The 26,971-nt window shown below is 38.7% G+C and overlaps 1 protein-coding gene across 2 annotated transcripts; it reads left to right on the forward strand.

The window, feature by feature from the left end:
* Positions 1-35: 35 nt before the first annotated feature.
* NOL11 (nucleolar protein 11) lies at positions 36-26,557 on the forward strand. Of its 2 annotated transcripts, XM_025436665.3 has the most exons (18): positions 40-250; positions 2,726-2,839; positions 2,955-3,011; positions 5,934-6,082; positions 7,433-7,490; positions 7,792-7,936; positions 11,176-11,364; positions 13,251-13,327; positions 15,311-15,434; positions 16,577-16,665; positions 17,550-17,618; positions 18,085-18,269; positions 18,444-18,569; positions 18,720-18,950; positions 19,379-19,457; positions 21,033-21,125; positions 25,883-25,990; positions 26,153-26,557. In XM_025436665.3, exons 1-18 carry the CDS (start codon positions 110-112, stop codon positions 26,267-26,269), a joined length of 2,151 nt encoding a protein of 716 aa, XP_025292450.1. In that variant the 5' UTR covers positions 40-109; the 3' UTR covers positions 26,270-26,557. The 2 variants fall into 2 exon arrangements, with proteins under 2 accessions (XP_048970549.1, XP_025292450.1); XM_049114592.1 differs by lacking the exons at positions 15,311-15,434; positions 16,577-16,665 and having other exon boundaries at positions 36-250.
* The last annotated feature ends 414 nt before the right edge of the window (positions 26,558-26,971 follow it).

The raw sequence follows: 26,971 nt of genomic DNA on the forward strand, positions 1-26,971 counted from the left end.
ACAGGTTTCTTATTTGGCCAGCGTCCGTCCGGTCGGGCTCCTAGTTCTCGCGAGAGAAAGCGCAAAGCCTGCCGGGAGGGATGCGCGGCAGTCCGCAGGTTTGCCCAAAATGGCAGCCTTGGAGGAGGGTTTCACGTTGTCCGCGGTACCGTTGGGTGCCGGGCCTCACGGACTCCTAGGCGTGGAGCAGAGCGACAGACCTGACCAGTTTCTAGTGACGGACGGCGGCAGGACCGTCATCCTCTATAAGGTGAGGGCGATATGATCGGAGAGCCCGCACTGAGGTCTCTCCCGGTTCCGAGCACTGAGCCAGAGCCGCAGGTTTCTCACGGCTTCAGGAAAGAGGTCATCGAGCGGCTTATTGGGGAGCAGACTCGGCCTCTCCAGAAGCTAAATGAGGTCTAGAATAGGACTTGGTGGTTTTCCTGGAGGGAGAGGCATAGACCCGACTTGCAGGCGGCGGAGCGTCTCAGTGCACGTGGGCTAGCCTCAGAGAGGAAAGCTGTGCTTTCGCTGCGCATCTCCGCATCTCCGGGTGATGGCCTTCAGGTCCCCTCCCGGGCTGCCTCGTTACTCTGGCTGCCCGCGGGGGCGTTCAACGGAGATTGCGCGGGGGAGAGTGACTGGCAGCGTGGGAAGAGTGGTTTAGCTTTGTGTCCATCCCGTATAATTCTTCCCTCTCCTTGGGGCAAAAAAAAAAAAGTTTTGCGAGTTGTTTTGCTTGATTTGATGGCTTGATTGGAATCTTGATTCCGATTGAGCTATTGCCAACCACAGGCGGTAGATCCTTGGGATGAGTCCTGGGCAGGCTCTGTACGTGTCCCGCCCACTTTTTATCCGAAATCTTTTTCTCAAAGCTCCTTTTAAACAGTTTTGCTTTCACTGGTCTCCTAGAAAGTAATTATTTTTTATCTGAACTGCTGAACATAGTTTCCTGTGTCTTTAAGAAGCTAGCTAGCTACTTGGAAGTTTTGGGAACGGGTTGCCAGCATTCCTTATAGTGTCTGCTGGTCTTGACTCTTCTGATGACGCTGTTGGTTTGTACCTCGACTGTCAAGTGGAATTGAAATTTTGCAATTCCGGAGCATCTAGGTGGCTCAGTCAGTTGGGCGTCTGCCTTCGGCTCAGGTCATGATGCCAGGGTCCTGGGATTGAGTCCTACATGGGACTCCCTGATGACCAGGGACCCTGCTTCTCTTTCTGCCTGTGGCTCCTTCTGCATGTGCTTGTTCTTTGTGTCAAATGAATAGATAAAAAATCTTTTTAAAAAGTTTGCGATTCTTGCATAACAGTACAGTGGCTGATTGGAATTGGCATGATCAAAGGCATAGCGGAATCCCATTTTTTAACTGTACTATTTACTTAAAAAGTATTTACCTTTTTTCTTTTAGTAACTTATATTTTCATTTTACTTTTTAAAAGTTTTTATTATTTATTTATCTATTTATTTATTTATTTATTAAAAGATTTTATTTATTTATTCATGAGAGACACAGAGACAGAGAGAGAGGCAGAGACACAGGCAGAGGGAGAAGCAGGCTCCATGCAGGGAGCCCGACATGGGACTTGATCCCAGGTCTCCAGTATCACGCCTGGGCTGAAGACAGTGCTAAACCGCTGAGCCACCCGGGCTGCCCACTTTTTAAAAGTTTTTAATGTGTACTTACTTTTAATTGTTTTTTTTTGTTTTAAGATTATTTATTTGACAGAGCAAGAGAGCGCAAGCGGGGGGAGCAGCAGAGGGAGAGGGAGAAGCAGGCTAACCGCTGAGCAGAGAACTGGAGGCAGGCTCCATCCCAGGACTGCAGGATCAGTACCTGAGCCAAAGGCAGACACTTAACCGACTGAACCACCCAGGCATCCCTACATTTTTTATATCTTTAAGTATTTATTTATTAGAGAGAGTGAGAGTACATGATCAGAGAGGAGGGACAAAGGAAGAAGGACAAGCAGACTCCCCCCTGAGCAGGGAGCCAGCTAGGAGCCTCACAGGACCCCGAGATCGTGACCCCAGCCCAAGGCAGCTGCTTAACTGATCGAGCCACCCAGGAGCCCCCCGTTTTTTATATTTTTAATTGTAGTAAGATACAACATAAAACTACTATGTTAACCATTTTTTTGAGTGTACCATATAGGGTATTAAGTATGTTTATGTTGTGCAGCCATTACCACCCTCCATCTCCCAAACTACTTTCATCTTGGAAAACTGAAATCCTATACCATTAAACAATAATTCCCTATTCCCCAAGTCCCTGACAACCACCATTCTATTTTCTTTCTTTCTTTCTTTCTTTCTTTCTTTCTTTCTTTCTTTCTTTCTTTCTTTCTTTCTTTCTTTTTTAAATATGCTTGGAGAATATTTTCTTTCTTAAGTGGAATCATACAGTGTTTGTCTTTTAGTGACTACTTTTTTTTTTTTTTTTTAAGATTTTACTTATTTATTCCTGAGAGACACAGAGAGAAGCAGAGACATAGACAGGGAGAAGCAGGTTCCTCACAGGGAGCCCGATGTGGGACTCAGTCTCCAGACGGGGATCACACCCTGAGCCGAAGGCAGACATTCAACCACTGAGCCACCCAGGCAACCCATACTTACTTTTGTAGTTGAGGAAACTTATTAAATGTTATTATTTAAATGATTTCTTTTGTCTTGATTGTAAATTTAATTGCTTGTGATGTCTGAAATTGAATTTTCAAATGTTGTATGTTATTTTGATTTCACTAGGTTTCTGATCAGAAACCCTTGGGAAGCTGGTCAGTGAAACAAGGTCAAGTTATAACATGTCCAGCTGTGTGCAACTTTCAAACCGGAGAGTATATTGTTGTACATGATAATAAGGTGAGTTTTAAAACTTTTTATATAATAATATACACAACAAATCAAATGTTGATTAACTATTTTAGGTATAAGTGGAAGGTGGAATGCTTTTTTAACTTCTGTGTTTTCATTTAAGGTTTTGAGAATATGGAGTAATGAAGATGTAAACCTGGATAAAGTATTTAAAGCTACAGTAAGTCTTTGGATTTTCTAATGTATTTATTAGCTTATTGGTGAGATAGAATAGTTTATAATGTAGTATTTCATTTATCTTAATACATCTGTGAAAGTAAGCATAAAAGTTATATCAGCTTTTCATTGTAGTTTTCTTATAGTGTGTCTTGGAACACATCTTAGTTCATGAGTTAATATGTTAGCAAATAAAAACTTTAATTACCTGAGATTAAGGATTTTTTTTTTAAGATTTATTTATTTATTTATTTATTCATGTTAGACACACACAGAGAGAGAGAGAGAGAGAGGCAGAGACACAGGCAGAGGGAGAAGCATGCTCCATGCTCGGAGCCCGATGCGGGACTTAGTCCCAGGACTCCAGGATTGTGCCCTGGGCCAAAGGCAGGCGCCAAACCACTGATCCACCCAGGGATCCTCGAGATTAAGGATTTAAATAATTCGGGATGCCTGGGTGGTTCAGCCATTGGGCACCTGCCTTCGGCCCAGGGCATGATCCTGGAGACCTGGGATCGAGTCCTGCTTCGGGCTCCTTGTATGGAGCCTGCTTCTCCCTCTGCTTATGTCTCTGCCTCTCTCTCTCTGTGTCTCTCATGAATAAATAAAATCTTTTTTAAAAAGGAAAAGGATTGGGCAGCCCGGGTGGCTCAGTGGTTTAGCGCCGTCTTCAGCCCAGGGCGTGATCCTGGAGACCTGGGATCGAGTCCCATGTTGGGCTCCCTGCATGGAGCCTACTTCTCCCTCTGCCTGTGTCTCTGCCTCTCTCTCTCTCTGTGTCTCTCATGAATGAATAAATAAAATCTTAAAAAAAAAAAAAGGAAAAGGATTTAAATAATTCCTGAATGATAAATTTGCAGTGATTTCCATGAGCTTAGATGTTTATGGTGTGTCCTTTGTGAGAACTTCACTGTGCCCTTTCTTAAAATAGGTGGACCAGAACCTGCTAATTTTATGCATTATGTGGGTTTTTTTTTTTTTTTTTTAAGATTTTATTTATTTAAGACAGAGCAGGTGAGCACAAGCACGAAGGAGGATCAGATGGAGAGGGAGAAACAGACTGCCCACTGAGCAGGGAACCTGATGTGGTTCTCAGTCCCAGGTTCTGATGCCTCATGACCTGAGCCGAAGGCAGATGCTTAACCAACTGAGCCACCCAGGCGCCCCTGCATTATGTCTTTTAGGAGTGCACAGAATACAGTAAAAAAGAAGTTAGAGTAACTGTGCCTTTTCTTCTAGTGACCTAAAGTGTGTGTGGGTTTTTTCTTTTAAGATTTTATTTATTTATTTCATGAAAGACACAGAGGCAGAGCCATAGACAGAGGGAGAAGGGGAGAAGCAGGCTCCCTGCAGGAGCCCGATGTGGGACCTGATCCTGGGATGGGATCACTCCCTGAGCCAAAGACAGATGCTCAACCACTGAGCCACCAAGGTGTCCCTGTGTGTGTTTTTTAAAGATTTATTTATTTATTTGAGAGAGTGTGCTTGTGAGTGGCGAAGTGGGGTGGTGTGAAGGAGAAGGTGAGAGAGAATCTCAAGCAGATTCCCCTGTGAGCCAGGAGTCAGATGCAGGGTTTGTTCTTACAACCTTGAGATCGTGACATAAGCCCAAATCAAGGTCTTCAGCCACCCAGGTCCCCCTGACCTAAAGTTTGTTAATTAACTTTTTTTAACTTATAAATTGAGGGTCTCAAACTAGGATAACCTTGAAAGTTGCTTCCAGTTCTAAATGTCTAACTCTAAGTATAATTGGCAAACTTTAGAACTGATTGAGATATAATGGCAGTTATGACTTGGACTCTTGAAACTTCTAGCTAGCTAACTGTACTGTCACCTGACCCCAATCTTTTCTTCTTCTTCTTTTTTAAAAAGATTTTATTTATTTACTCACAAGAGATGCAGAGAGAGAGAGGCAGAGACACAGGCAGAGGGCGAAGCAGACTCCATGCAGGAAGCCTGATGTGGGACTCGATCCCAGGACTCCAGGATCACGCCCTGGGCCAAAGGCAGGCGCTAAACTGCTGAGCCACCCAGGCTGCCCTTCTTTTTTTTTTTTTAAAGGTTTTATTTATTTATTCATGAGAGACACACAGAGAGAGGCAGGACATAGGCAGAGGGAGAAGCAGGCTCCCTATGGGAAGCCAGTTGTGGGACTCCATCCCAGGACCTCAGGATCACGCCCTGAGCCAAAGGCAGACGGTCAACTGCTGAGCCACCCAGGTGTTCCTTCCAGTCTCTTCATTTACCTTGCAATAATGCAATAATGTGATCCTTTATTTTACAGTGGGGTTAACTTCTTTTCTTAGAGTCACTGGCTGTAGTTGTGATTATGGCATCAGTCTAAGCACTGAACTGCTTAAAACTACATTGGTGTCTTCATTTATATCTTTCCCTACCTTCCGATTTTGGAGAGCCAGATTGTACGTAACCTTCAGTACACAAAATGGAAGGATAAACCAAAAATTCATAAAAATCATGACTTAAGGGGGGCACCTGGATGGCTCAGTTGGTTAATCGTCTGACTCTTGATTTTGGCTCAGGTCATGAACTCGTTGTGGGATCAAGTCCTACATTGGGCTCTCCACTCAACACAGAGCCTGCTTGAGACTCTCTCTCTCTCTATCTCCCTCTTCCCCTTCCCTTATTTTCCCATTCTGTCTCTCTAAATAAATAAAATCTTCTAAAAAAATAAATAAAATCTTTAAAAAATGATAACTTAAGAGGAGAGCAAGGAATAGGATAGACAGAAAAGGAGCAAAAGGCTTCTGTATGTATTTTATGTTGTGTATTTGACTTTGGAACATATAAAGCAGAATGAAAACAAAAACAAATCAGTTCTTAAAAATAAGCTTTCTATAAATGTTCTTATTCTCTTAGATATGAATTATTTTAGAATAAAAACTAATGCATTCTTATGTTCTTCTAGTTGTCAGCTGAGGTATATAGGATACATTCAATACAAGGGACAGAACCCTTAGTGCTATTTAAGGAAGGTGCTGTTCGAGGTTTAGAGGCCTTGCTTGCAGAGCCCCAGCAGAAAATTGAAACTGTTATCTCTGATGAAGAAGTGATAAAGTAAGTTCCAATACTTGTGAGTGAATTTTTTCCATAATACAAATGTACTGTGCATGTTTTTTAGGACATTCTTTGCCTTGTTCAAAAGTATTTTGGCTATAAATATAATAAAGCCTTAATTAAAAGCCATTTATATGCCATTGGCCAAATTAACATCCTCCAAAAGCCTCTTAGTGATCAGTGATTGGGAAAACTGTAGGGTCATGTGAGTCCTGTTTTAATGACAGAAAACTGGATAATCAGCTATTTGAAGATAAAGTGGGTAATGCCATGAGACCAAAATCTCTGTTTCTGTTATATTGCCCTGACTGCCAAGATCAGAACGCTTACTCCTGAGAAGTAGAGTTTGTTGTTAGTGAAATCATGATAGTGCTTTGAGCTCCCTGCTTTCCCAGATTCTGGAATAAAACTGGGGAAATGACTCACTCAAATGATAGAAGGAAATTTCATGATCTCACACTTCTCCGGTCCTCATTATTTTGTCACATGTCCTGTTGAGTTAACTTGCTGCCCCTCCTGGCCACTCGATGCAAACTAAATTTCTAAAAGTCAAAGGGAAGGCTTGTACTTAATGAACAATGTGGACAATGACCAGGTGTTCCTTAGCCCTGTAGAATGTCTCTAATGTGTGAGCAACTGTTTGGAGTAAATATTTAGGAAAGGTGGATATAGGTAGAGGATCTGAGTTTTATTTTTTATTTTTTTAAAGATTTATTTAATTTATTTATTTATGATAGTCACACACACAGAGAGAGAGAGAGAGAGGCAGAGACATATGCAGAGGGAGAAGCAGGCCCCATGCACCAGGAGCCTGACGTGGGATTCGATCCCGGGTCTCCAGGATCGCGCCCTGGGCCAAAGGCAGGCGCTAAACCGCTGCGCCACCCAGGGATCCCAGGATCTGAGTTTTAATGGCCACTTTGCCAGAATCTGACTATATAGCCTTGGTTACAAGCCCTTTACCTTCTTCTGCCTCATATCCCTCTGTCACTTAAAGAAGGCAGGTGAGATTGTAATGTTTTCTTTAGAGCACTAGTTTCAAAAGTGACTTAAAGAGGAGGGGGAAGTCATTGCATACTGAGACATGCCCACCCTTTTGGAACTTTACAATTCACATTGTCTTTAAACCTCTGGGAAGTTAAGCAATTTGTGTTTAATCCAGAAATGCTTTTGACAAAGAAATGCCTCCTAATTCTCTGTGATGTATATTTTAAAACACTGAATTAAGTTCTCTGATGGCTCTTTGACTCTAAAAATTATTTAATAAAAGACACTCTCTTAGATTAAGATTGATAGGTTTCTCTCAGCCAGTGATTTGGCATTTTATAATTTTTCTTTCTATTTTTTTAGGTGGACAAAATTTTTCATGGTATTTAGGCATCCTGTTTTAATCTTTATTACAGAAAAAGTAAGTGGTATCTTTAATTCCTGGCCTATTTTGTGACATTTCAAATTCACATACATTACTGTTTAAACTAAATTGGGATTTAGTATTTCTCTCAGAAGATTTTATTTTATTGTGTATTTTTTTAAGTACTAAAAAACCTGCTAGTTACAAAGATATATTGTTTAGAACATTTTTACTTTAATTGGATAAGAGATATTTTTAAAGCACCCGTTGAAACAATTAGAAGAGAGCAACAACTGGCTTTAAATATAGTTGCTTGAAATGGCAATATTTTTAAATAAAATAACCTTTTTTTGTACAGCACAGGAATTACTTTGCTTATGTACAAATGTTTAACTCATGTACCTTAAGCAAATACACACTCTTACTTGGGCATGAAGAAAAATCTGTCATACAGAGGTTCACTGCATCTGTGGATCGGAAAGTCATCTCTTTGATGTCGTTAAGTAAGTGTTTTTATGTAACGTTTTTGAGATTGTAGTAAAAGGGTTATCACAGGATAGTGGGTTTTCTGAGTTAGAATCTTAGATTTAAAAAAAAAAATCTTAGTTTTTTGCAGTTTTCTATTATAGCACTTCCCTTCACATGCTTCCATAAAAGCATGTCTGCCTTTACTTTATGCAGTTTGCCCTATCTGGTCATGCATTAAGTCACTGGTTCTCTGCAGGTAACTTTTTTTATGTCTTAAGGTTTATCATAGGCAATAAATAATAATATAATACCAATAAAAAGGGGGAAATTATCTTTTATTTTTATTATCATAAGTCCAGGCTCTTAGATATTGCAATTAGTATAAAATACCTAAGGTTGGTATTGAGTGGCCCCTTTAGTCCTCTTTTCTAGCCTTAAGCTTTAGGGTACCCTCTTTGAACATTGTTGGAGGCAAGTGGGCTAAAGGAAACTAACAAGGCATTCATGGCCTATGCCAACCAGCATTTTATAGATTTGTTGATGCCTTGGAGTTTATCTAATGGTCTAAAGTAAAACCCTAATCTTACAATGTTATCTAACTAGGATAAAGAAAGCCGTTGTGGATACCTTCTTCCTCCTATCTTTTATGGCTCTTCTTAAAGTTGTTTTGAGAGAATTAAGGAAAAAGCAAGAACATTATTTTCATATTATCACAATTAAAAAGTCTTTTTTTTTTAATTTTTTTTAATTTTTATTTATTTATGATAGAGAGAGAGAGGCAGAGACACAGGCAGAGGGAGAAGCAGGCTCCGTGCACCAGGAGCCCGATGTGGGATTCGATCCCGGGTCTCCAGGATCGCGCCCCGGGCCAAAGGCAGGCGCCAAACCGCTGCGCCACCCAGGGATCCCAATTAAAAAGTCTTTTTGGGAATTCCTAGGTGGCTCAGTGGTTTGGCGCCTGCCTTCGGCCCAGGGCGTGATCCTGGAATCCTGGGATCAAGTCCTACGTCAGGCTCCCTATGTGGAGCCTGCCTCTCTCTCTGTGTGTCTCTCATGAATAAATAAATAAAATCTTTCAAAAAAAAAAAAAAAGTTTCAGAGGTAGAATTTAGTGGTTCATCAGTTGCATATAACACCCAATGTTATTACATCAGGTGGCCTCCTTAATGCCTATCACTGAATTATCCCCTCCACCCAAATTAAAAAAATCTTCTGTGGGGGGTATCTGGGTGGCTCAGTTGGTTAAGTGTCTGTCTGCCTTTGGCTCAGATCATTGAGCCCCACATTGGGCTCCCTCTCCCTCTGTTCACACTCGTGTTCTCTCTCTCAAATAAATAAAATCTTTTTTTTTTTTTTTTGTAAGATTTTATTTATTCATGAGAGGCACAGAGAGGGGGGGCAGAGACAGGCAGAGAGAGAAACAGGCTCCATACAGGGAGCCCGATATGGGACTTGATCCCAGGACTCCAGGATTACACCCCGGGCCAAAGGCAGATGCTCAACCGCTGAGCCACCCAGATAACCCTCAAATAAATAAAATCTTTTTTTTTTTTTATAAATAAAATCTTTAAAAAGTTTTTGTGATGATTTTTACAAATGTTTACAATGGTTATTGAAAAGTTCCCATCATTTATCATATTAAAGTTTTTTCTTCTTTTTTTTTTTTTAATTTTTTTATTTATTTATGATAGTTACAGAGAGAGAGAGAGAGAGGCAGAGATACAGGCAGAGGGAGAAGCAGGCTCCATGCACCGGGAGCCCGATGTGGGATTCGATCCCGGGTCTCCAGGATCATGCCCTGGGCCAAAGGCAGGCGCCAAACCAAACTGGTTTGGTTTGGTTTGGTTTGGTTTGGTTTGGTTTGGTTTAAGTAGCCTTCATGCCCAACATGGGGATTGAACTCATGACCCTGAGATTAAGAGTTGTATGCTCTACCAACTGTGCCAACCAGATGCCCCAGATATACTTATTGTTAGATGAAAGTTTATGAGTTATGTTTTAGCTTATTGAATGAATATTGAAATAAGGAAGCCTGAACCAAAAGATCATAGAATCTTCATGATGTATCTAAAACCACAATAAGGGCAGCCCTGGTGGCGCAGCGGTTTGGCGCCGCCTGCAGCCTTGGGTGTGATCCTGGAGACTCGGGATTGAGTCCCACATCAGGCTCCCTGCATGGAGTCTGCTTCCCCCTCTCCCTGTGTCTCTGCCTCTCTCTCTCTCTCTGTGTCTATGAATAAATAAATAAAATCTTTAAAAAAATAAAATAAAATAAAACCACAATAAAATTGCCAATATTCCATTGAGGTACCAAAAGAGAGCAATTTCATATGGTTTTCCGGATGATGGAGTCAAGAGAAATGTCATATATAGGCCAGAATGCTGATTAATTTTGAATGTGAGATATATCCTTTTAGTGACTATAGATTGCATTCCTGAATTTACTCTCATATTTTAGGTTATTACAAGTATTTAGCTATTGTGACATTTCTTATGAGAGGTTTGGTTTTTTTTATGACTATTAGCAGGAGCAGAGGGAGAGGGAGAAGCAGACTCCCCACCAAGCAGGGAGCCCGAAGTGGGGCTTCATTCCAGGACCCCACGATCATGACCTGAGCTGAAGCAGATGTTTAGCCAATTGAGCCACTCAAGCGCCTCAGAGAGGGTTTTTTTTTGTTTTTGTTTTTGTTTTTTTAGATTTTATTTATTCATGAGAGACATAGAAGCAGAAACACAGGCAGAGGGGGAAGCAGGCTCCATGCTGGGAGCCTGACATGGGACTTGATCCGGGGTCTCCAGGATCAGACCCTGAGCCGAAGGCAGCGCTAAACCGCTGAGCCACCTGGGCTGCCTGCCTCAGAGAGTTTTATTAATAATATTTATCCCTCAGTTTTAGGTTTGTGGTACAGTTTTTTTTTTTTTTTTAAGATTTATTTATTTATTTATTCATGATAGACAGAGAGAGAGAGGCAGAGAAGCAGGCTCCATGAAGCAGGCTCCATGCTGGGAGCCCAACGTGGGACTTGATCCCAGGACTCCAGGATCACGCCCTGGGCCAAAGGCAGGCGCTAAACCGCTGAGCCACCCAGGGATCCCCTGTGGTACAGTTTAAGGGAAAGCATAGAGTGATATGATTATTAAATTTGTTTATTTTTCTGATTGTATCCTGTATCATATTGGTAAAACTTATAAACAGCCTCTAGTATCTTTAATTTTAACAGATATAGAACTGTCTTTTAACTGATAATGAAGAAGAAATACTTGTTTCCAACAGGCTCTGATGGGTGTATATATAAAAGCTTGATACCAATACATCCGAATGACCCAGAAAAAAATCAGAGAGTGGTTAGATCACTGTTGCTGAAGACTGTGGTGTCTGGTAATGTTCGAAATGGTGTTGCACTCACTGTCCTGGATCAAGATCATATAGCAGTCCTTGGACCACCACTGCCAGCTTCCAAGGGTGACTTGAAATCTGATCAATTTTTTTTTTCAATTAAGATGTTCTATGGATTTTCCCTTCAAAGTGTACCTTTTAGTCTTCATTTTCTTTTTTATTATCACCCATTCATTTTCTTTAGCATTATACTGAAATTGTTTTTATAGCTTCCTAACTCTTCTTGAATAGGTCTTTGATTTCATCTTACATTAGTTAATCTTTTTTAACTTTATTAACTTTAGTTTCTCTGTACTGAACACTCAAACACACAGTCTCGAGATCAAGAGTCACATGTCGTACGGACTGAGCCAGCCAGGTGCCCCATCTTTTTGAGACATTTCCTTGTATCACTACCTTATTCATGACTAATGTCTTAAAGGAATAAAAACTGCAAGTATCTGTGTCAACTATAGACATTTGATCATTGGTAAGCCTAGCAGTAGAGAATTGAATTCATAGCCTGATGACTAGACTATAAGAAATGGAAATCGCTTAGTGACTAGATTACAAGAATGGAAATCCACTAGACTTGGACAGCTTAAACTTCAGGGACCAGTAGTATGCTTTTTCATCTCTGATTTCAGAGCATAATTCTCATTTTCATCTCACCTCACCCCCAAATACCCCTCCACACACACAGACTTGTCTGTCATGAAGAATACATTTGTTGCTAGCCAGTACAAGATTGGGATCTTCAGGCCATGCTACAGAACTAAGAAATCTGCCTAGTGTTCAGGTCTCTCTGTGGCCTAGACTCCATCCACCATCTCCAATCTCTAATTTCGGAGCAAGAATCCTTTAATTTATTCCGTCCAGGCTCCCTACTGACTATACACTTAATTTACCCATCCTTATTTGTGTACTTTTTTCCTGTGTTTCTCCCCTCTTATTAAGATAGGAGCTACTAGTTAAAGCATAGCTATCCTGTGCCAGGCATTTTATGTATATTATTAGCTTATTGTTTGTATCAATCTTCCAACACCACCACTAGGGGGAGAAAGTAATTATCACTTTAATACTCTCTTTAATAACTTTAATAGTTATATTTTACAAATCAGATAACTAAACTAAATAGAATGATTCTTTTTCTTAGGCCACATACCTTACTGTTCTTAAGTCCTGGCACTTTTTACTATGCTGTGCTGCCCCTCTGTCCCCCCACCATCATCCCTGTTTCTGCTTCCTACTCTAACCCCCAAAACCCAGTAAGTACTGTTAGAGCTTTCAGTGTCTCTTTATAGAGTGTTTTCACATGTATACAAACAAGTATTACTACTTATTTTTCTTTCCTTTTTTTATGTGAATGGTAGTATACCATTCATACTGTTGTGCACCTTATTTGTTCACTTACCTGAGAGATCATAGAGCCCTCTCCATATCAACATTTATTACTAATTTATTATTATTACTATTATTAACACTTTATTCTTTTAGAGCAGTTTAAGGTTCACAACAAAATTGAGGGGAAAGTATATAAGATATCCTGTATGCCCCTATTCCCACACATACCCATTTCTTGTTATAAGATCTCATTTCCTTGAGGTTCTGTGGCAATCACAGTCTTTTTTTTTTTTTAAGATTATTTATTTATTTGAGACAGAGAACATGAGTGAGGGGATAGGGGCAGAGGGAGAGGAAGAGGGAGAAGCAGACTCTTCAGTGAACAGGGAACCTGACGTGGGACTTGAACCTAGGAGCTGGGATCATGACCTGAGCCAAAGGCAGATGCTTAACTGACTGAGCCACCCAGGCACCCAATCACTGTCTTCATTACTCAGTTTTATACTAATAAAGCAAGACTTAAGTATGTACTTAGGACTCTTCCTAATCTCCCCATTTCCTTCACCACCACAGTCAGCCTCATGTTTATATGTGGCATGACATCTGAATTTGCATGTCTTATTTTACAGAATGCGTCTCCATATGGAACACAAAATTTCAAACACTACAGACTTCCAAAGAGCTACCACAGGGGACCAGTGGTCAAGTAAGTTTCTGTCTTTGGAGATTTTCAAATTTAGATAATCTTATGCATGATAAATGTAGTATAAGGGGAGAGACTCCAGATTTCAATGATTTGGCAGTTTTTGATTAAAAAAATTGAAAAATATTCTTTACCTATGAGATATTTAATTTGGTATTTCAATTTTTATTAAGTTTGTCACCTTGAAAACACTATAGGTAATTTTAGATCAAGGAAGAATAATAAATAAAACATAGCTACTCCTTGGTTTGATGTTTTTACTTTTGTATTTCTTTTTAAATATCTTTATTTTTTATTATTTTTTTTAAACTATTCTCTACATCCAATGTGGGGCTTGAATTCAAGACTAAGAGTCATATGCTCTACGAAGCCTGCCAGGAGCCTCTATCTTTGTATTTTGTTTGTGTGTTTTAAAGATTTTATTTATTTATTCATGAGAGACACAGAGAGAGAGAGGCAGAGACACAGGCAGAGGGAGGAGAAGCAGGCTCCATGCAAGGAGTCCGATGCGGGACTCGATCCTGGTACCACACGATCACACCCTGAGCCGAAGGCAGGTGTCTTCTCTACTTCTGTATTTTGAACCATAAGCCAGGGCTATTACTTTTCCTAATAAATTAATCTTTTAGATTATATGGTAAACATAATGGAGTTACATAAGAATAATTTTTAAGATTTGTTTGAGAGAGCTAAAAAAGAGGGAGGGCTGGCATGAGTAGGAGGAGAGGGACAGAGGGAGAGGAGAAAGAGAAAAGGGCTCAATCTCACCACCCTTAGATCATGATCTGAGCTGAAATTGGGTCAGATGTTTAACTGAGCCCCCTAGTGCCCCTTGCATAAGAATTATTGAAGAGTTAAAATTTAAGACTAAACTTCTTGAGGCAGGAGTCCTTGTCTATTTTGTTATACATTTTATCTTCAGTGTCTGTCAAAGGTGCTCAGTAAGGATTGGTTCTTTAGTGAATGCATATTTGTATACAAATAAAATGTAGTCAAGATAATACAGTGTTATAGATCATTGGGATTAAAGAAGGAGACTAGATTCCACAGCATAGAATATTCTTACTTGTATTTAAACAAATAATAACAAAATTAACCACTCACAGTTCTACCACTCTAACAAACTTGTTTGATTTCCATGTTCTTTAAAGCTTTTTGTTCATATATCCATCTTATATTTTATTATTTTTTAAATTTGAATGATAAGATAGAATGTTAAATTCTGCTTTTTTCATCTACCACATTTTTAACAGAGCGCCCTGTTACAGTAGCCTTGGTAATTATTACGTTAATAGATGTGTGACAGTGGCAATATTAATTTTAAATAATGAAATGCCATATATTGGTCAGATTTTTAGAAGTAAAGAGTATTCTTTAAATTATGCTTCAGGGATCCCTGGGTGGCGCAGCGGTTTGGCTCCTGCCTTTGGCCCAGGGCGCGATCCTCGAGACCCGGGATCAAATCCCACATCGGGCTCCTGGTGCATGGAGCCTGCTTCTCCCTCTGCCTATGTCTCTGCCTCTCTCTATATATATGACTATCATAAGTAAATAAAATTTAAAAAAATAATTATGCTTCATTCCTGGGATGCCTGGGTGGCTCAGCAGTTAAGCGTCTGCCTTTGGCTCAGGATGTGATCCCAGGATCCGGGATTGAGTCCCACATCACACTCCCTGCATGGAGCCTGCTTTTCTCTCTCTCTCTTTCTCTGTCTCTCATGAATAAATAAATTGTGTTGTTTTTTTTTTTAATTATGCTTCATTTAGATGTGAGCAAAAATAAGAGTTTTGTAAACCTACTCACTTAATAAGCTGTACATGTAAGATTATTCTGGAAACTTAACTTTGTCTTGTTTTTTGTTATATTAAGATTGCTCATACTACAAGTTATTTATTTTTTGGAGGGGGTTACAAGTTATTTTTATAAATGAAACTCAGATCTTAGAAGAGAAAAAAACTGCTTATTTTTTATAACATTTTTTATAGCTCTGGTATTATGGGGAAAATTTATTTATGCTACATGGAAAATTTCTTACTGTGATTCCATACAAGTGTGAAGTATCTTCATTAGCAGGTGCTCTTGGAAAACTCAAGCATAGTCAAGATCCAGGTAGGAACTTTGTTTGTTTGTTAAGATTTTATTTATTACAGTGAAAGAGTGTGAGTGGGAGGTGGTAAATGAAGAAGGAGAGACAGGTTCTTTGCTGAGCAGGGAACCCTGGGATTGTGACTTGAGCTGAAGGCAGATGCTCAACTGACTGAGCCACCTAGGCACCCCTGTTTGTTTTTTTCAAGTAACTTCTGTGTCCATTGTAGAGTTTGAACTCATGACCCTGAGATCAAGAGTCACAAGCTCTACCTACTGAGACAGCCATGTGCCCCAGAACCTTCTGATTTTTTATTAATATAAACCATTTTATTAAGTTCCAGTTTGACATAGATTTCTACAACCATCAGTTTACAGAGCTTAATTTTGATGTTGAAATTTGCTGCTGTTCTTTGATGTTTCCTTGACCCAGGTATCTACCTTGGGAACAGTTACATTGTAGGTATTGCTGCAGGCTGAAGAGCTACACTGTTTTGAACATCAGGGTTCTGACTTCAGGGGCAATGGGAGAGTCCCCCAGACAAACTCATTAATACTTTTACCCTCCTGGGTTTACTAGTGGTCTCAGATGTTGGCTTAGCATTGCTGGTCACAGCCATACACTGTATTGGTTGTGGTTTGTTTTTGTTTTAAGATTTTATTTATTAGAAAGTGAGCACGAGAAGGGGGGAGGCGGAGGGAGAAAGAAAGGAAAAACCAGATTTTCCACTGAGCAGGGAGCCTGATATAGGGCTGGATTCCAGGTCCCTGGGATCTTGACCTGAGCCAAAGGATGATGCTTAAGCAAATAAGACCTCAAAGTGTCCTCTTTTTTTTTTTTTTTTTTGAGACTTATTTATTTATGAGAGACACAGAGAGAGAGAGGCAGGCTCCATACAGGGAGCCCGATGTGGGACTCGATCCCAGAACTCCAGGATCACGCCCTGGGCCAAAGGCAGGCACTTAACTGCTGAGCCACCCAGGCGTCCCTCAGAGTGCCCTCTTATACTGTATTGTGACATATTGATCTGGGTTTATCAGGAGAATTCTGTGGTCTTGAAAGCTTCTCTTGAATTATGCACAAATGGTTGTTTTTGTTGTTCTTTGGTTGGCTAAATACAGTAGGTCAAAAAATTCAAGAAATTGTATACTTTGTGTTTTCTTAGGCACTCAGACTGTGCCTCATTTTGTAAACTGGGAAACATCTCGGGGGTATGGATTTGGATCCCAGAACTCAGAGCAGTCGAAGAGAATTGTAAGTTTGGTGGTTGAGATAGAAATGTTAATGCAGATATCAAAAAAAAAAAAAAAGGAAAGGAAAAGGTATCTTAATGATTCATATCTGTACAACTCTTATAGCTTTGATTATATTTTAGATTTTATTTATTTGAGAGAGCGTGTGTACATGTGACTGGTGGGAGGGGTAGAGGGAGAGGGGCGGGGAGCCTGACATGAGCTTCATCCCAGGATCCCAAGATCATGGCTTGAGTTTAAGGCAGGCACTCAATGGACTGAGCCACTCAGGCATCCCTGTAGCTTTGATCCTTCTTTCTTTTTTTTTTTTTAATTTTATTTATTTATTCATGAGAGACATGGGTGGGGGGGTGGGCAGAAACATAGGCAGAGGGAGACGCGGGCTCCATGCAGGGAGCCCGATATGGGACTTGATCCCAGGACTCCAGGATCATGCCCTGGGCCAAAGGCAGGCACCAAACTGCTGAGCCACCCAGGGAGCCCTGTAGCTTTGATCTTAATGACAGGGCAACTTGAATCTTGAACCCAGTAACCTGACATCTTTTATCAGGTTACTGACACCTGGACTACACAGGTAGTCCAGTTTTTATAGGTGTGTGTAAGACACAGGTGTGAAAATGGACAGTTCACAATTAGTAATAATACCTTCCTGAACATAGAGATTTTGTTTTGTGTTTAAAAAAACAAAAACCTTAGAAGTCTTAAAGGTATTTAAGTTAGTTGAAATAAACCCACTTTTCATTGTAACAAACTTAAATGTTTTTAAAAGTGTTTGATTAGAGCATGTGTACTATTCTAGTCTGTTTAGGACATTTTGTATTCTTCTAAGTGTATTTTGGATCTTTTGCATTGTTTTAAGATCTTAATCAATTTATTTAATTGCAGTTAAGGAGAAGAAAAATTGAAGTGAGTGTACAGCCTCCACCATCCAAACAACTTTTGTCAACTATAAAGGTAAATACAATACTAGAAATAAGAAAAATCAACTCAAGTGGTTGAAAGAAATCTCATCTAGTTTTCATTCTAATTATGATGAACTACCTTTATATCTCTAGCTAACATTTGTTTAGTGTGTTAAGGTTGTCAGAGACATCCAGTACTTTGGCTCGTTGTCTCTTACTAAGCATTTTGGGAGGTTACTGTAATGATGGTGGCCTCATCACTATCTCTTTCACCTTTGCATTGAATATATTTGTAACTTACCCTCTTAATTTGATTTCTAAACCTTGGCCTTGTTTTTTGTTGTGTTTTATGTTTTGTAGTTTATCTTTGTGCAGCAAATTGTAGTATCAACTCTAGTTTCATAGGAATGCATAAATACTGTTGACAATTGAAGAAAATGTTGAGCAAGGAACTGCTAAGTTCAGAGTGACATTTATTATTGTACCAAACTGAACTCTTGTTATTTCTGCCCTTTCAGAAAGATTCAGAAAAACGCATTGTAGAAGAACTATGTAAATTTTTGGCTAGTAAGCAGACCCCTGATTTTCATACTATTATTGGGGACATAGTATTAGAACTTCTGGGAAGACATAAAGTAGAACCATCATTTTATCCCCGGAACGCTCTGATGCAGCTTATCCGAACACATGTGCTTTCTTACAGGTAAATGTTTTTGTATACCAAACTCTCTATGCATAACTCTTTTGACTTTTTTACAATTCTAATATTCATATTCTGTAAAAGCTTATACATTATTTGCAGTTGAGATTTTTCTTTTTTTTTTTTTTTTGAGATTTTTCTTAATATACAAAAATGATTCATGGTTGTTTCTCTTAGCTTGTGCCCTGGCTTAATGGAAGTTGCCTTAGAAAAGACAGATGTACAGATGTTACAGCTCTGTCTACAACAGTTCCCTGACATTCCTGAATCAGTCACCTGTGCTTGCTTAAAAATTTTCTTAAGGTAAGTTAGAAGCTGATGGTCCTTTTTCTGCATTTTTAATATTTTACATTACTCAATTTCTGAAACTTTGATGCTTATAAAATGAACATTTTTCCAGTGAGTTCATGCAGTGATAAGAATTCATTTCTCTTCCAATTAACGTGATGATAGCATTAGTGATGACAGTCTTCAAGAAGCAGAAATCAATATGGAATCAGTTTCTGACTATATTGATTCTGTGCAAGAGGAGAAAATGGAAGAGCAAACGGAAATTCTTCACAATGGCTTCAATCCTGAAGAAGAAAACTGTGATAACTGTGATCGGGAGTTAAACAAAAAGCCTCAGGACACAGCAGAAGAGACCACTTCGTGCCCTGTGATACCAAAGAGAGCAGCTCTGCTGTATCCTTTGAAACAGTTTCCCCTACATTGTCTCTTTCCATACAGTCAAGTGCTGAGCAGTAACTAAGGCATAATTGGATCATCTCAGAAGCTTTCTTTTCTATTTTCCAGTTTTCTTTTCAGTTTCTGCTAGAAAATGGAGTACAGTCAATTCTATATGCAAACAACTTAATGACACCTGATTTAAGAAGCTTTGTGAAGGCAGAAGCTCTCTCAATTCTAAAAAATAGTATTCTTGATAAATACCACTTATAAGAGTGAAGTTTTCAGGTGACCTCTAGTGATTATGAGGAAGTTCAGTGATAGAGTTCTTTGAGAAAAGTATAACTTTCTATAAATTTAGAAAATATATCATTGGGGAAGGGAGTTACTCATAATTTCAGTAGAAAAGACTTTATTGAAACAAGTTTTCCTTTAGTCATAAGTAGAAATGCAATTCTTCATTCAGCTTACAGTGAAATGTTTCTTCTGCCTCACTTGAAAGACATCCCAGCACAACATGTCACTGTAAGTATTCTTAGACATCCTATAGAATTTTATTTCTGGTTTATTTCTTAAGATTTTATTTAGTTATTAGAGAGAAAGCACAAGATAGGGAAGGTCAGAGGAAGAAGCAGACCCCCAGCTGAGCAGGAACCTGAGTGGGGCTTGATCCTAGGATTCCAGGATCATGACCTGAGCTGAAGGCAGACACTTGACTGAACCACCCAGGTGTCCCCTATTTCTAGTTCAAATTTTACTGCTTAACCCTAACCAGCTTTAGGGCATTTGAAAGGTTATCAGGTTCTTTCAGGTCGGTAAGAGGGACTGTTTCCCAGTCCCTATGCTGAAAAATTGTGCCTAGGATTCAAGTGACTTCTGTTTGGCAGATCTTAGCATGTTCCTGATGCCAAGTCTGAAAGCCAGGTTAATCTAAGTTAAAAAACAAATGCCTGGCTCAGTTGGTTAAGTGTCTGCCTTCGGCTCAGGTCATGATCTCAGGGTCCTGGGATCGAGCCCTGCATTGGGCTCCCTGCTCAGCAGGGAATCTGCTTCTCCCTCTCAGTGTACATGCTTTCTCTCAAATAAATAAATAAAATCTTTAAAAAAAAAAAAATGCCTGGGGCACCTGGGTGGCCCAGTCAGTTGGGCATCTGCCTTTGGCTCAGGTCTTAGTCCCCAATTTCAGGGATCAAGTCCCTCATCAGGACCCTGCTCTTTGGGGAGCCTGCTTCTCCTTCTGCGTCTCTCATGAATAAATGAATAAAATCTTAAAAAAAAAAAAAAAAGTGCCTGGCTGGCTCAGTTGGTAGAGCATGTGACATTTGATCTCAGGCTTGTGAGTTCCAGTCCCATGTTGGGTGTAGAGATTTTTTTTTTAGTAAATAAGTGAATTAATGTATATATGTATGTATGTTTTTGGTGTGTGTTTTTGTTTTTATTATTTTTTAAAGATTTATTTATTTATTTATTTATTTATTTATTTATTTATTTATTTATTTATGATAGAGAGAGAGGCAGGCTCCATGCAGGGAGCCCGACGTGGGACTCGATCCTGGGTCTCCAGGATCACACCCCAGGCTGAAGGCTGTGCTAAACCGCTGAGCCACCCATGCTGCCCGTGCTTTTGTTTTTAAAATAGAAATTAAAAATAGCTGTGAGATGGATTTTCTCTCTTCTACTTATTATTTGCAAACAGATTAAGCTCCCCAGCCACCCCTCCCAAACCAAATGAACTCTTCATTGATGGCAAAGACTGCGTTTTACTCATTTTTTGTGTCCCCAGATTCTAGTATATTTGCCTGATGTATAATTAAATTTGGTAGCTTCGGATCCCTGGGTGGCTCAGTGGTTTAGCACGCCTGCCTTTGGCCCAGGGCACGATCCCGGAATCTCGGGATCGAGTCCCGTGTCGGGCTCCCGACATGGAGCCTGCTTCTCCCTCTGCCTGTGTCTCTGCCTCTCTCTCCTCTCTCTATGACTATCATGAATTTAAAAAAAAAATCGGTAGCTTCTTAAAATTCTTTAGTCTCTTTGTTAGCTTTATACAGAGAGAACATTTTTCTATCAAGGTGATAAATTGTCCTTTTTCTTCCTACCCAGCTATTTCTCCAGTATTTGTATTTCCTTTATCTGAAGTGTAGTGAAAATGCTACCATGACTCTTCCTGGGCTACACCCTCCAACCCTGAACCAGGTAAGCTAGTTTTTTTTCTAATTTAATTTTTTACTTTTTATTTTGATTCGAGTATAGCTAATATACAGTATTATAGTAGTTTCAGGTGTACAGTATTGTGATTCAAACACTTCCATACATCACCCAGGGTTCATCATGATTAATGAACTCTTAATCCTCTTCACTTATTTACCCTATCCTTCCATCCACCTGCTCTCTGGAAATCAACAGTTTTGTTTTCTCTAGTTAAGAGGTTTTTGGTTTTTTTTTTTGGTTTGTCTCTTTTTTCTTTGTTCATTTGTTTTATAAATTACACATATGAGTGAAATCATGGTATTTCTCTTTCTCTGACTTAATTTGCTTAACATAATATCCTCTAGATGCAACCGTGTTACTGCAAATAGCAAGATTTCATTCTTTTTGATGGCTGAGTAGTCTTCTACTGTATATTATGTACAGCCTCTATTCCTTTCTCTGTCGATGGACACTTCGAGTGATTTTATAATTTGGCTATTGTGAATAATGCTGCAATAAACAAAGGGGTGAGATAATCCTTAATTGAATTTGGTACTGGGAAAAATCTGTAAAAAAAAATAATAATAAGGTTATATATAATGTCAGAACTTGAATTCAGTGACTGATTTCTCTTTGTCTTCTAGTTCATAGGAACCTCCTCCCTCACTGGAGTAAGATAGATTTAGAGCCATAATTCTGTACTTAGAGAACTTAAATACATCTTAAACTCCTGATTCTTTGGGCCTCCTGGGTGGCTCAATTGGTTAAGCATCCAACTTTTGATTTCTGTCTGAGTCATGATCTCAGGGTTGTGAGACCCCCATGGGGCTTTATGCTGATTATGGGGTCAGCTTGAGATTCTCTCTCCCTCTTCCTCCGCTGATGCACGCATATGTGCACGTTCTATAAATAAATGAATAAATAAATAAAATCTTTTTAAAAATTATTGATTCTTTATTGTGACCCTTTTCAAGGATTTTCTTAGCCTCTTTGGGAGAAGGTGATAATAAGTGTCCTAATCTTAAAAGAAGATTAACGAAAAAAATGTTTTCAGAGAAATTCCTGATATTCTTTAAATAATATTTATTTGAGAACCAGTTTAGAACATTAAAAAGTTTATTGTGTTTAGAATCACCTGGCTGCTTGGCTCAGTCAGGAGAACATGTGACTCTTGATCTTGGGGTTGTGAGTTAGAGCCCCACATTGGGTGTACAGATTACTTAAATTTTTTTAAAGAATTCATTGTGTTCTAAGAATGTTATTCTAATTAAGTGCTTGAAGCACTTAGTTTGACTACTTAAAATTTTGTTAAGTAGTTAATTTTTGTACTAAAATATTCCAATAATACTAAAGGTTGCATCTCCACTCCCATAGTCCCTCTAAGGGATAACCAGTGTTAAGAGTTTCTTTTGGGACTCATGTATGGCTCATTCTGTAGAGCATGCAACTCTCAGATCTTGGAGTTATGAGTTCAAGCCCCACCTTAGGTATAGAGATTCCTTAAAAATAAAACCTTTATTTTATTTTACTTTTTAAATAAAACCTTTAAAAGAAAAAGTTTTTTTTTTTTTTTTTTTTTTTTTTGGTCTGGAAATTTTCTTTCTTTACCCTAACATATCTTCCTCTTGTCTTTCTAACACAAATTAGATCATAGTATGCATGCCATTTGCAGTTTGCTTTTCTCATTCTGTATTGTGTTTTGGAACATCTTCTGAAGGAATTAACATATATCTGCCTCAGTCCTTTTTTTTAATTTAATTTTTTTAAGTAGTCTTTTTTTATTTTTTTAAGATTTTATTTATTTATTCATGAGAGACACAGAGAGAAAGGCAGAGACACAGGCAGAGGGAGAGGGAGAAGCAGGCTCCATGCAGGGAGCCTGATTCAGGACTCGATTCCAGGTCTCCAGGATCACACCCTGGACTGAAGGTGGCGCTAAACCGCTGAGCCACCTGGGCTGCCCTTAAGTAGTCTTTACACCCAACATTAGGCTCCAACTCAAAACTCTGAGATCAAGAGTTAACAGTCTCTTCCTTCTCAGCCAGCCAGGTACCCCCCTACCTAATTACTTTTAACCATGAATGCTATTCATTTTATGGAGAGTTATAATTTATCAGTCCCATTTGGCATTTAAGTTGTTCACAGTGTTTTTACTATTATAAGCAAACCTTCAGTGATCATCTTTATATAGATACTTTTGTGAAATTATGAGAAAACACCTGTGGGGTAAATTCCCACAAGTGAAATTACTGGATAAAGGGTACATACATTTTTTAGTTTAAAAATTTTTTTTAAAAATAATCACCCACACACACTTTTTCCTTCTTATTAAGTATTTTCTACACCCAGCGTGGGGCTTGAACACACAACCCAGAGATCAAGAGTCCTGTGCTTTTCTGACTGAGCCACCCAGGTGCACTCTACATTTTTAGTTTTAAAAATTCCAGTACCTTTCTGAAGGATTGAAAGCATCTTTTCTTGCCTATTTATATTCCCTTTTGTAAACTGCCATGTTAAGTTCTTTGTTCATTTTTCGATTACATTTTCTTTTTCATTTTGGCTTATGAGAATTGTGTTTTAGGAAATTAGCCTTTTTTTTTTTTTGTGGAGTATACTGTAAGTACTTCTTTCCTATCACCTTCTACTTTTTTCAGTGTTATCTTTGCCATAGATAAGGTTTTTAATTTTTAATTTTATTTAAATTTTTTAATTCTTAAAATTATTAAGCTTTTTCTGTTTTGCTTCTTTATGGTTATGTCATGATTAAGGCCATTCCCACTCTGAGAATATGAAAATAACCACCCTTTCTTTCCCTGCTATGTTCATGGTTTCTTTTTCCATCTTTAATTTCTTGATACATAGAAAATTTATTTTGCTGTAAGGAGTTTGATAGAAATCAGCCTTCCCCTCTCCACCTAGATGGATAACTAGTTTCTTTAATGCTTTTTTATAACTGATACTTGCATGTTAACTGCATCATCTGAAGATGTAGAATTGTGTAGATTACTTTAATAAATGTAGAGTATTAAAGTGTATTTTAGTTCATGGTAGTTCATCTTTAATACACACACCCTGGGGCACCTGGGTGGCTCAGTTGGTTGGGCATCTATCTTCGGCTCAGAGGTCAGAATGTGGGGTCCTGACATCAAGCACCACGTCAGGCTCCCTTCTCAACAGGAAGTTAGCTTTTTCCTCTCCCTGCTACTCTCCCTTGCTTATGTGTGCTCTCTTTTTTAAATGGATACATAAAATCTTAAAAAATATATATATACACAACACCCTATTCTTGGGGCATAGTGCTGTTTCAGAGTAGGAGATGAGTGGGTTGCTTTTTCTGTAACTGCCAATGATTTTTTTTTAAGATTTTATTTTTATTTTTATTTTTTTTAAAGATTTTATTTATTTATTCATCAGAGAGAGAGAGGCAGGGACACAAGCAGAGGGAGAAACAGGCTCCATGCAGGGAGCCCAATGTGGGACTCGATCCCAGGTCTCCAGGATCACACCCTGGGCTGAAGGCGGCACTAAACCGCTGAGCCACCCGAGCTGCCCAAGATTTATTTTATTTTATTTTATTTTATTTTATTTTATTTTATTTTATTTATTTTATTTTATTTTATTTTATTTATTTTATTTTATTTTATTTTATTTTTTATTTACTTTTACTTTATTTTTTATTTTATTTTAATTTTATTTTGTTATTTTATTTTATTTATTTTATTTTTCATTTTATTTATTTATTTAATTTTTATTTTTTATTTTTTCCAAGATTTTATTTTTAAGGGCAGACCGGGTGGCTCAGCGGTTTAGCACCGCTTTCAGCCCAGGACCTGATCCTGAAGACTTGGGATCAAGTCCCATGTTGGACTCCATGCAGGGAGCCTGCTTCTCCCTCTGCCTGTGTCTCCGCCTCTCTCTCTCTCTCTCTGTCTTTCATGGATAAATAAGTAAAATCTTTAAAAAAAAATTTATTTTTTAAGTAATCTCTACACCCAACATGGGGCTCTAACCCACAACCCCAAGATCAAGAGGCCCATGATTCACCAACTGAACGAACCAGGTGCCGCAATTTAAAAAACTTTTAAAAGAAGAGACCAGTACTCACTCTTCTTTGTAATAAATATCACTCTGGCTTTCTTTTTACTTGTTAATGCTATGAAAAAAATTCAGTTATGCTTGTAGAATAACAAGTATAAATCAAAGAGTATTTGGGTTTTTTTTTTTTAAGATTATATTTATTTATTCATGAGAGACACACAGAGAGAGGCAGAGACATAGGCATAGGGAGAAGCAGGCTCCTTGCAAGGAACCTGATGTGGGACTCGATCCCAGGACCCCGAGATCACGACCTGAGCCAAAGGCAGATACTCAACCACTGAGCCACCCAGGTACCCAAGAAGAGTTTTGTTTTGTTTTTTTTAAGATTTTATTTATTCATTCATGAGAGACACAGAGAGAGGCAGAGACACAGGCAGAGGGAGAAGCAGGCATCATACAGAGAGCCTGACGTGGGACTCGATCCAGGGTCCCCAGGATCACGCCCTGGGCTGCAGGCGGCGCCAAACCGCTGCACCACTGGGGCTGCCCAAGAAGAGTATTTTTATATTGATTAGAAATTACTCCATTTCTAAACTTAAATGTTTAGATTTTTATAAAGGTGACTAATTTCTCTTGTAGCTGTTTGATATAATTGTGGACTTTGTAAAATGAATTAACCCAAAATTAAATCTAAAATCTTAACTCCTTTTCCTGTTTCTCTTCAGATTATGGATTGGATATGTCTACTTCTGGATGCTAATTTTACTGTTGTGGTAATGATACCAGAAGCAAAAAGGCTACTATTAAGTCTTTACAAATTTGTGAAATCCCAGGTGTGTGATTATTTGATATATACGAGTCTCTTTTGTACCCAAGTATCACTTAAATTATAATTAAGCCTTAAAATTTTTATCTTGGAATAACTATAAGTAATCATGAAAGATTTGTTCTTATAGGAGTCACGGTAAAAGTCACTCTGAAACTTTTTCCTTTAGATATGCATTTGTTCCGAGCTCAACAAGATTGAAGTAAGTTTTCGTGAACTGCAGAAACTAAATCAAGAAAAGAATAATAGAGAATTATATTCGATTGAAGTGCTGGAACTCTTCTGATGTCACCAGTTGTCCTTCATCGATATTTTATGAAGCTCTTTTATGTGAATCCTTCCTACTCATGCAGGCAAGAGATGTGTTTTGTTTGTGAGTGTCTCTCAGTGACAAGAGAAGTGTGTCAGCTAGAACCCGGACCATCACCTAGAGATGCTCCTAGGTTGGACTGTAGGTTGCACATGAACCTATTTTAGTTTATGGGAGTTGGGGGGGAGAGGTTCTGAAACTTTTTTTAAATATGTAACTGAGCTGATTTTAAGTAAACTTTTTTGTGTATTGATAAAAATCTAATTTCTTACGTGTGTTTTGATTAGTTCTTTTAGTAAAAAAAAAAAAAAAGTTACCATTGAAACAGTGATTCTAAGAAGAAGGTAGTTTTATCAGAGAACCTGTCTCAGCTCACCTGTGCTCACAGGAGACTGAGGAGGCCGATTCCATAAGCTGAGTAGGGAAAGGTCTTTGTACAGGCATATTCTTGTCTTCTACCACTTATGTCCTTTCCCTGCTTCCACTTAGCTTTACATGCTCAGAAGTTTAACAGTACCTCTATTTATTTATCTCATATTATCTTCATAATTAGTTGGTAATTTAGGTTTTTGTATTACTAAATAGTAAAAAAAAAAAAAAAAAAAACTCTCAACACAGTTTTATGAGTTGATTGACCATAGAATTTCCCATTTTAACTCTTTGGATTTAGGACCATTG

Source organism: Canis lupus, chromosome 9 (genome assembly GCF_003254725.2).
Source record: "Canis lupus dingo isolate Sandy chromosome 9, ASM325472v2, whole genome shotgun sequence".
Lineage (NCBI taxonomy): Eukaryota > Metazoa > Chordata > Mammalia > Carnivora > Canidae > Canis > Canis lupus.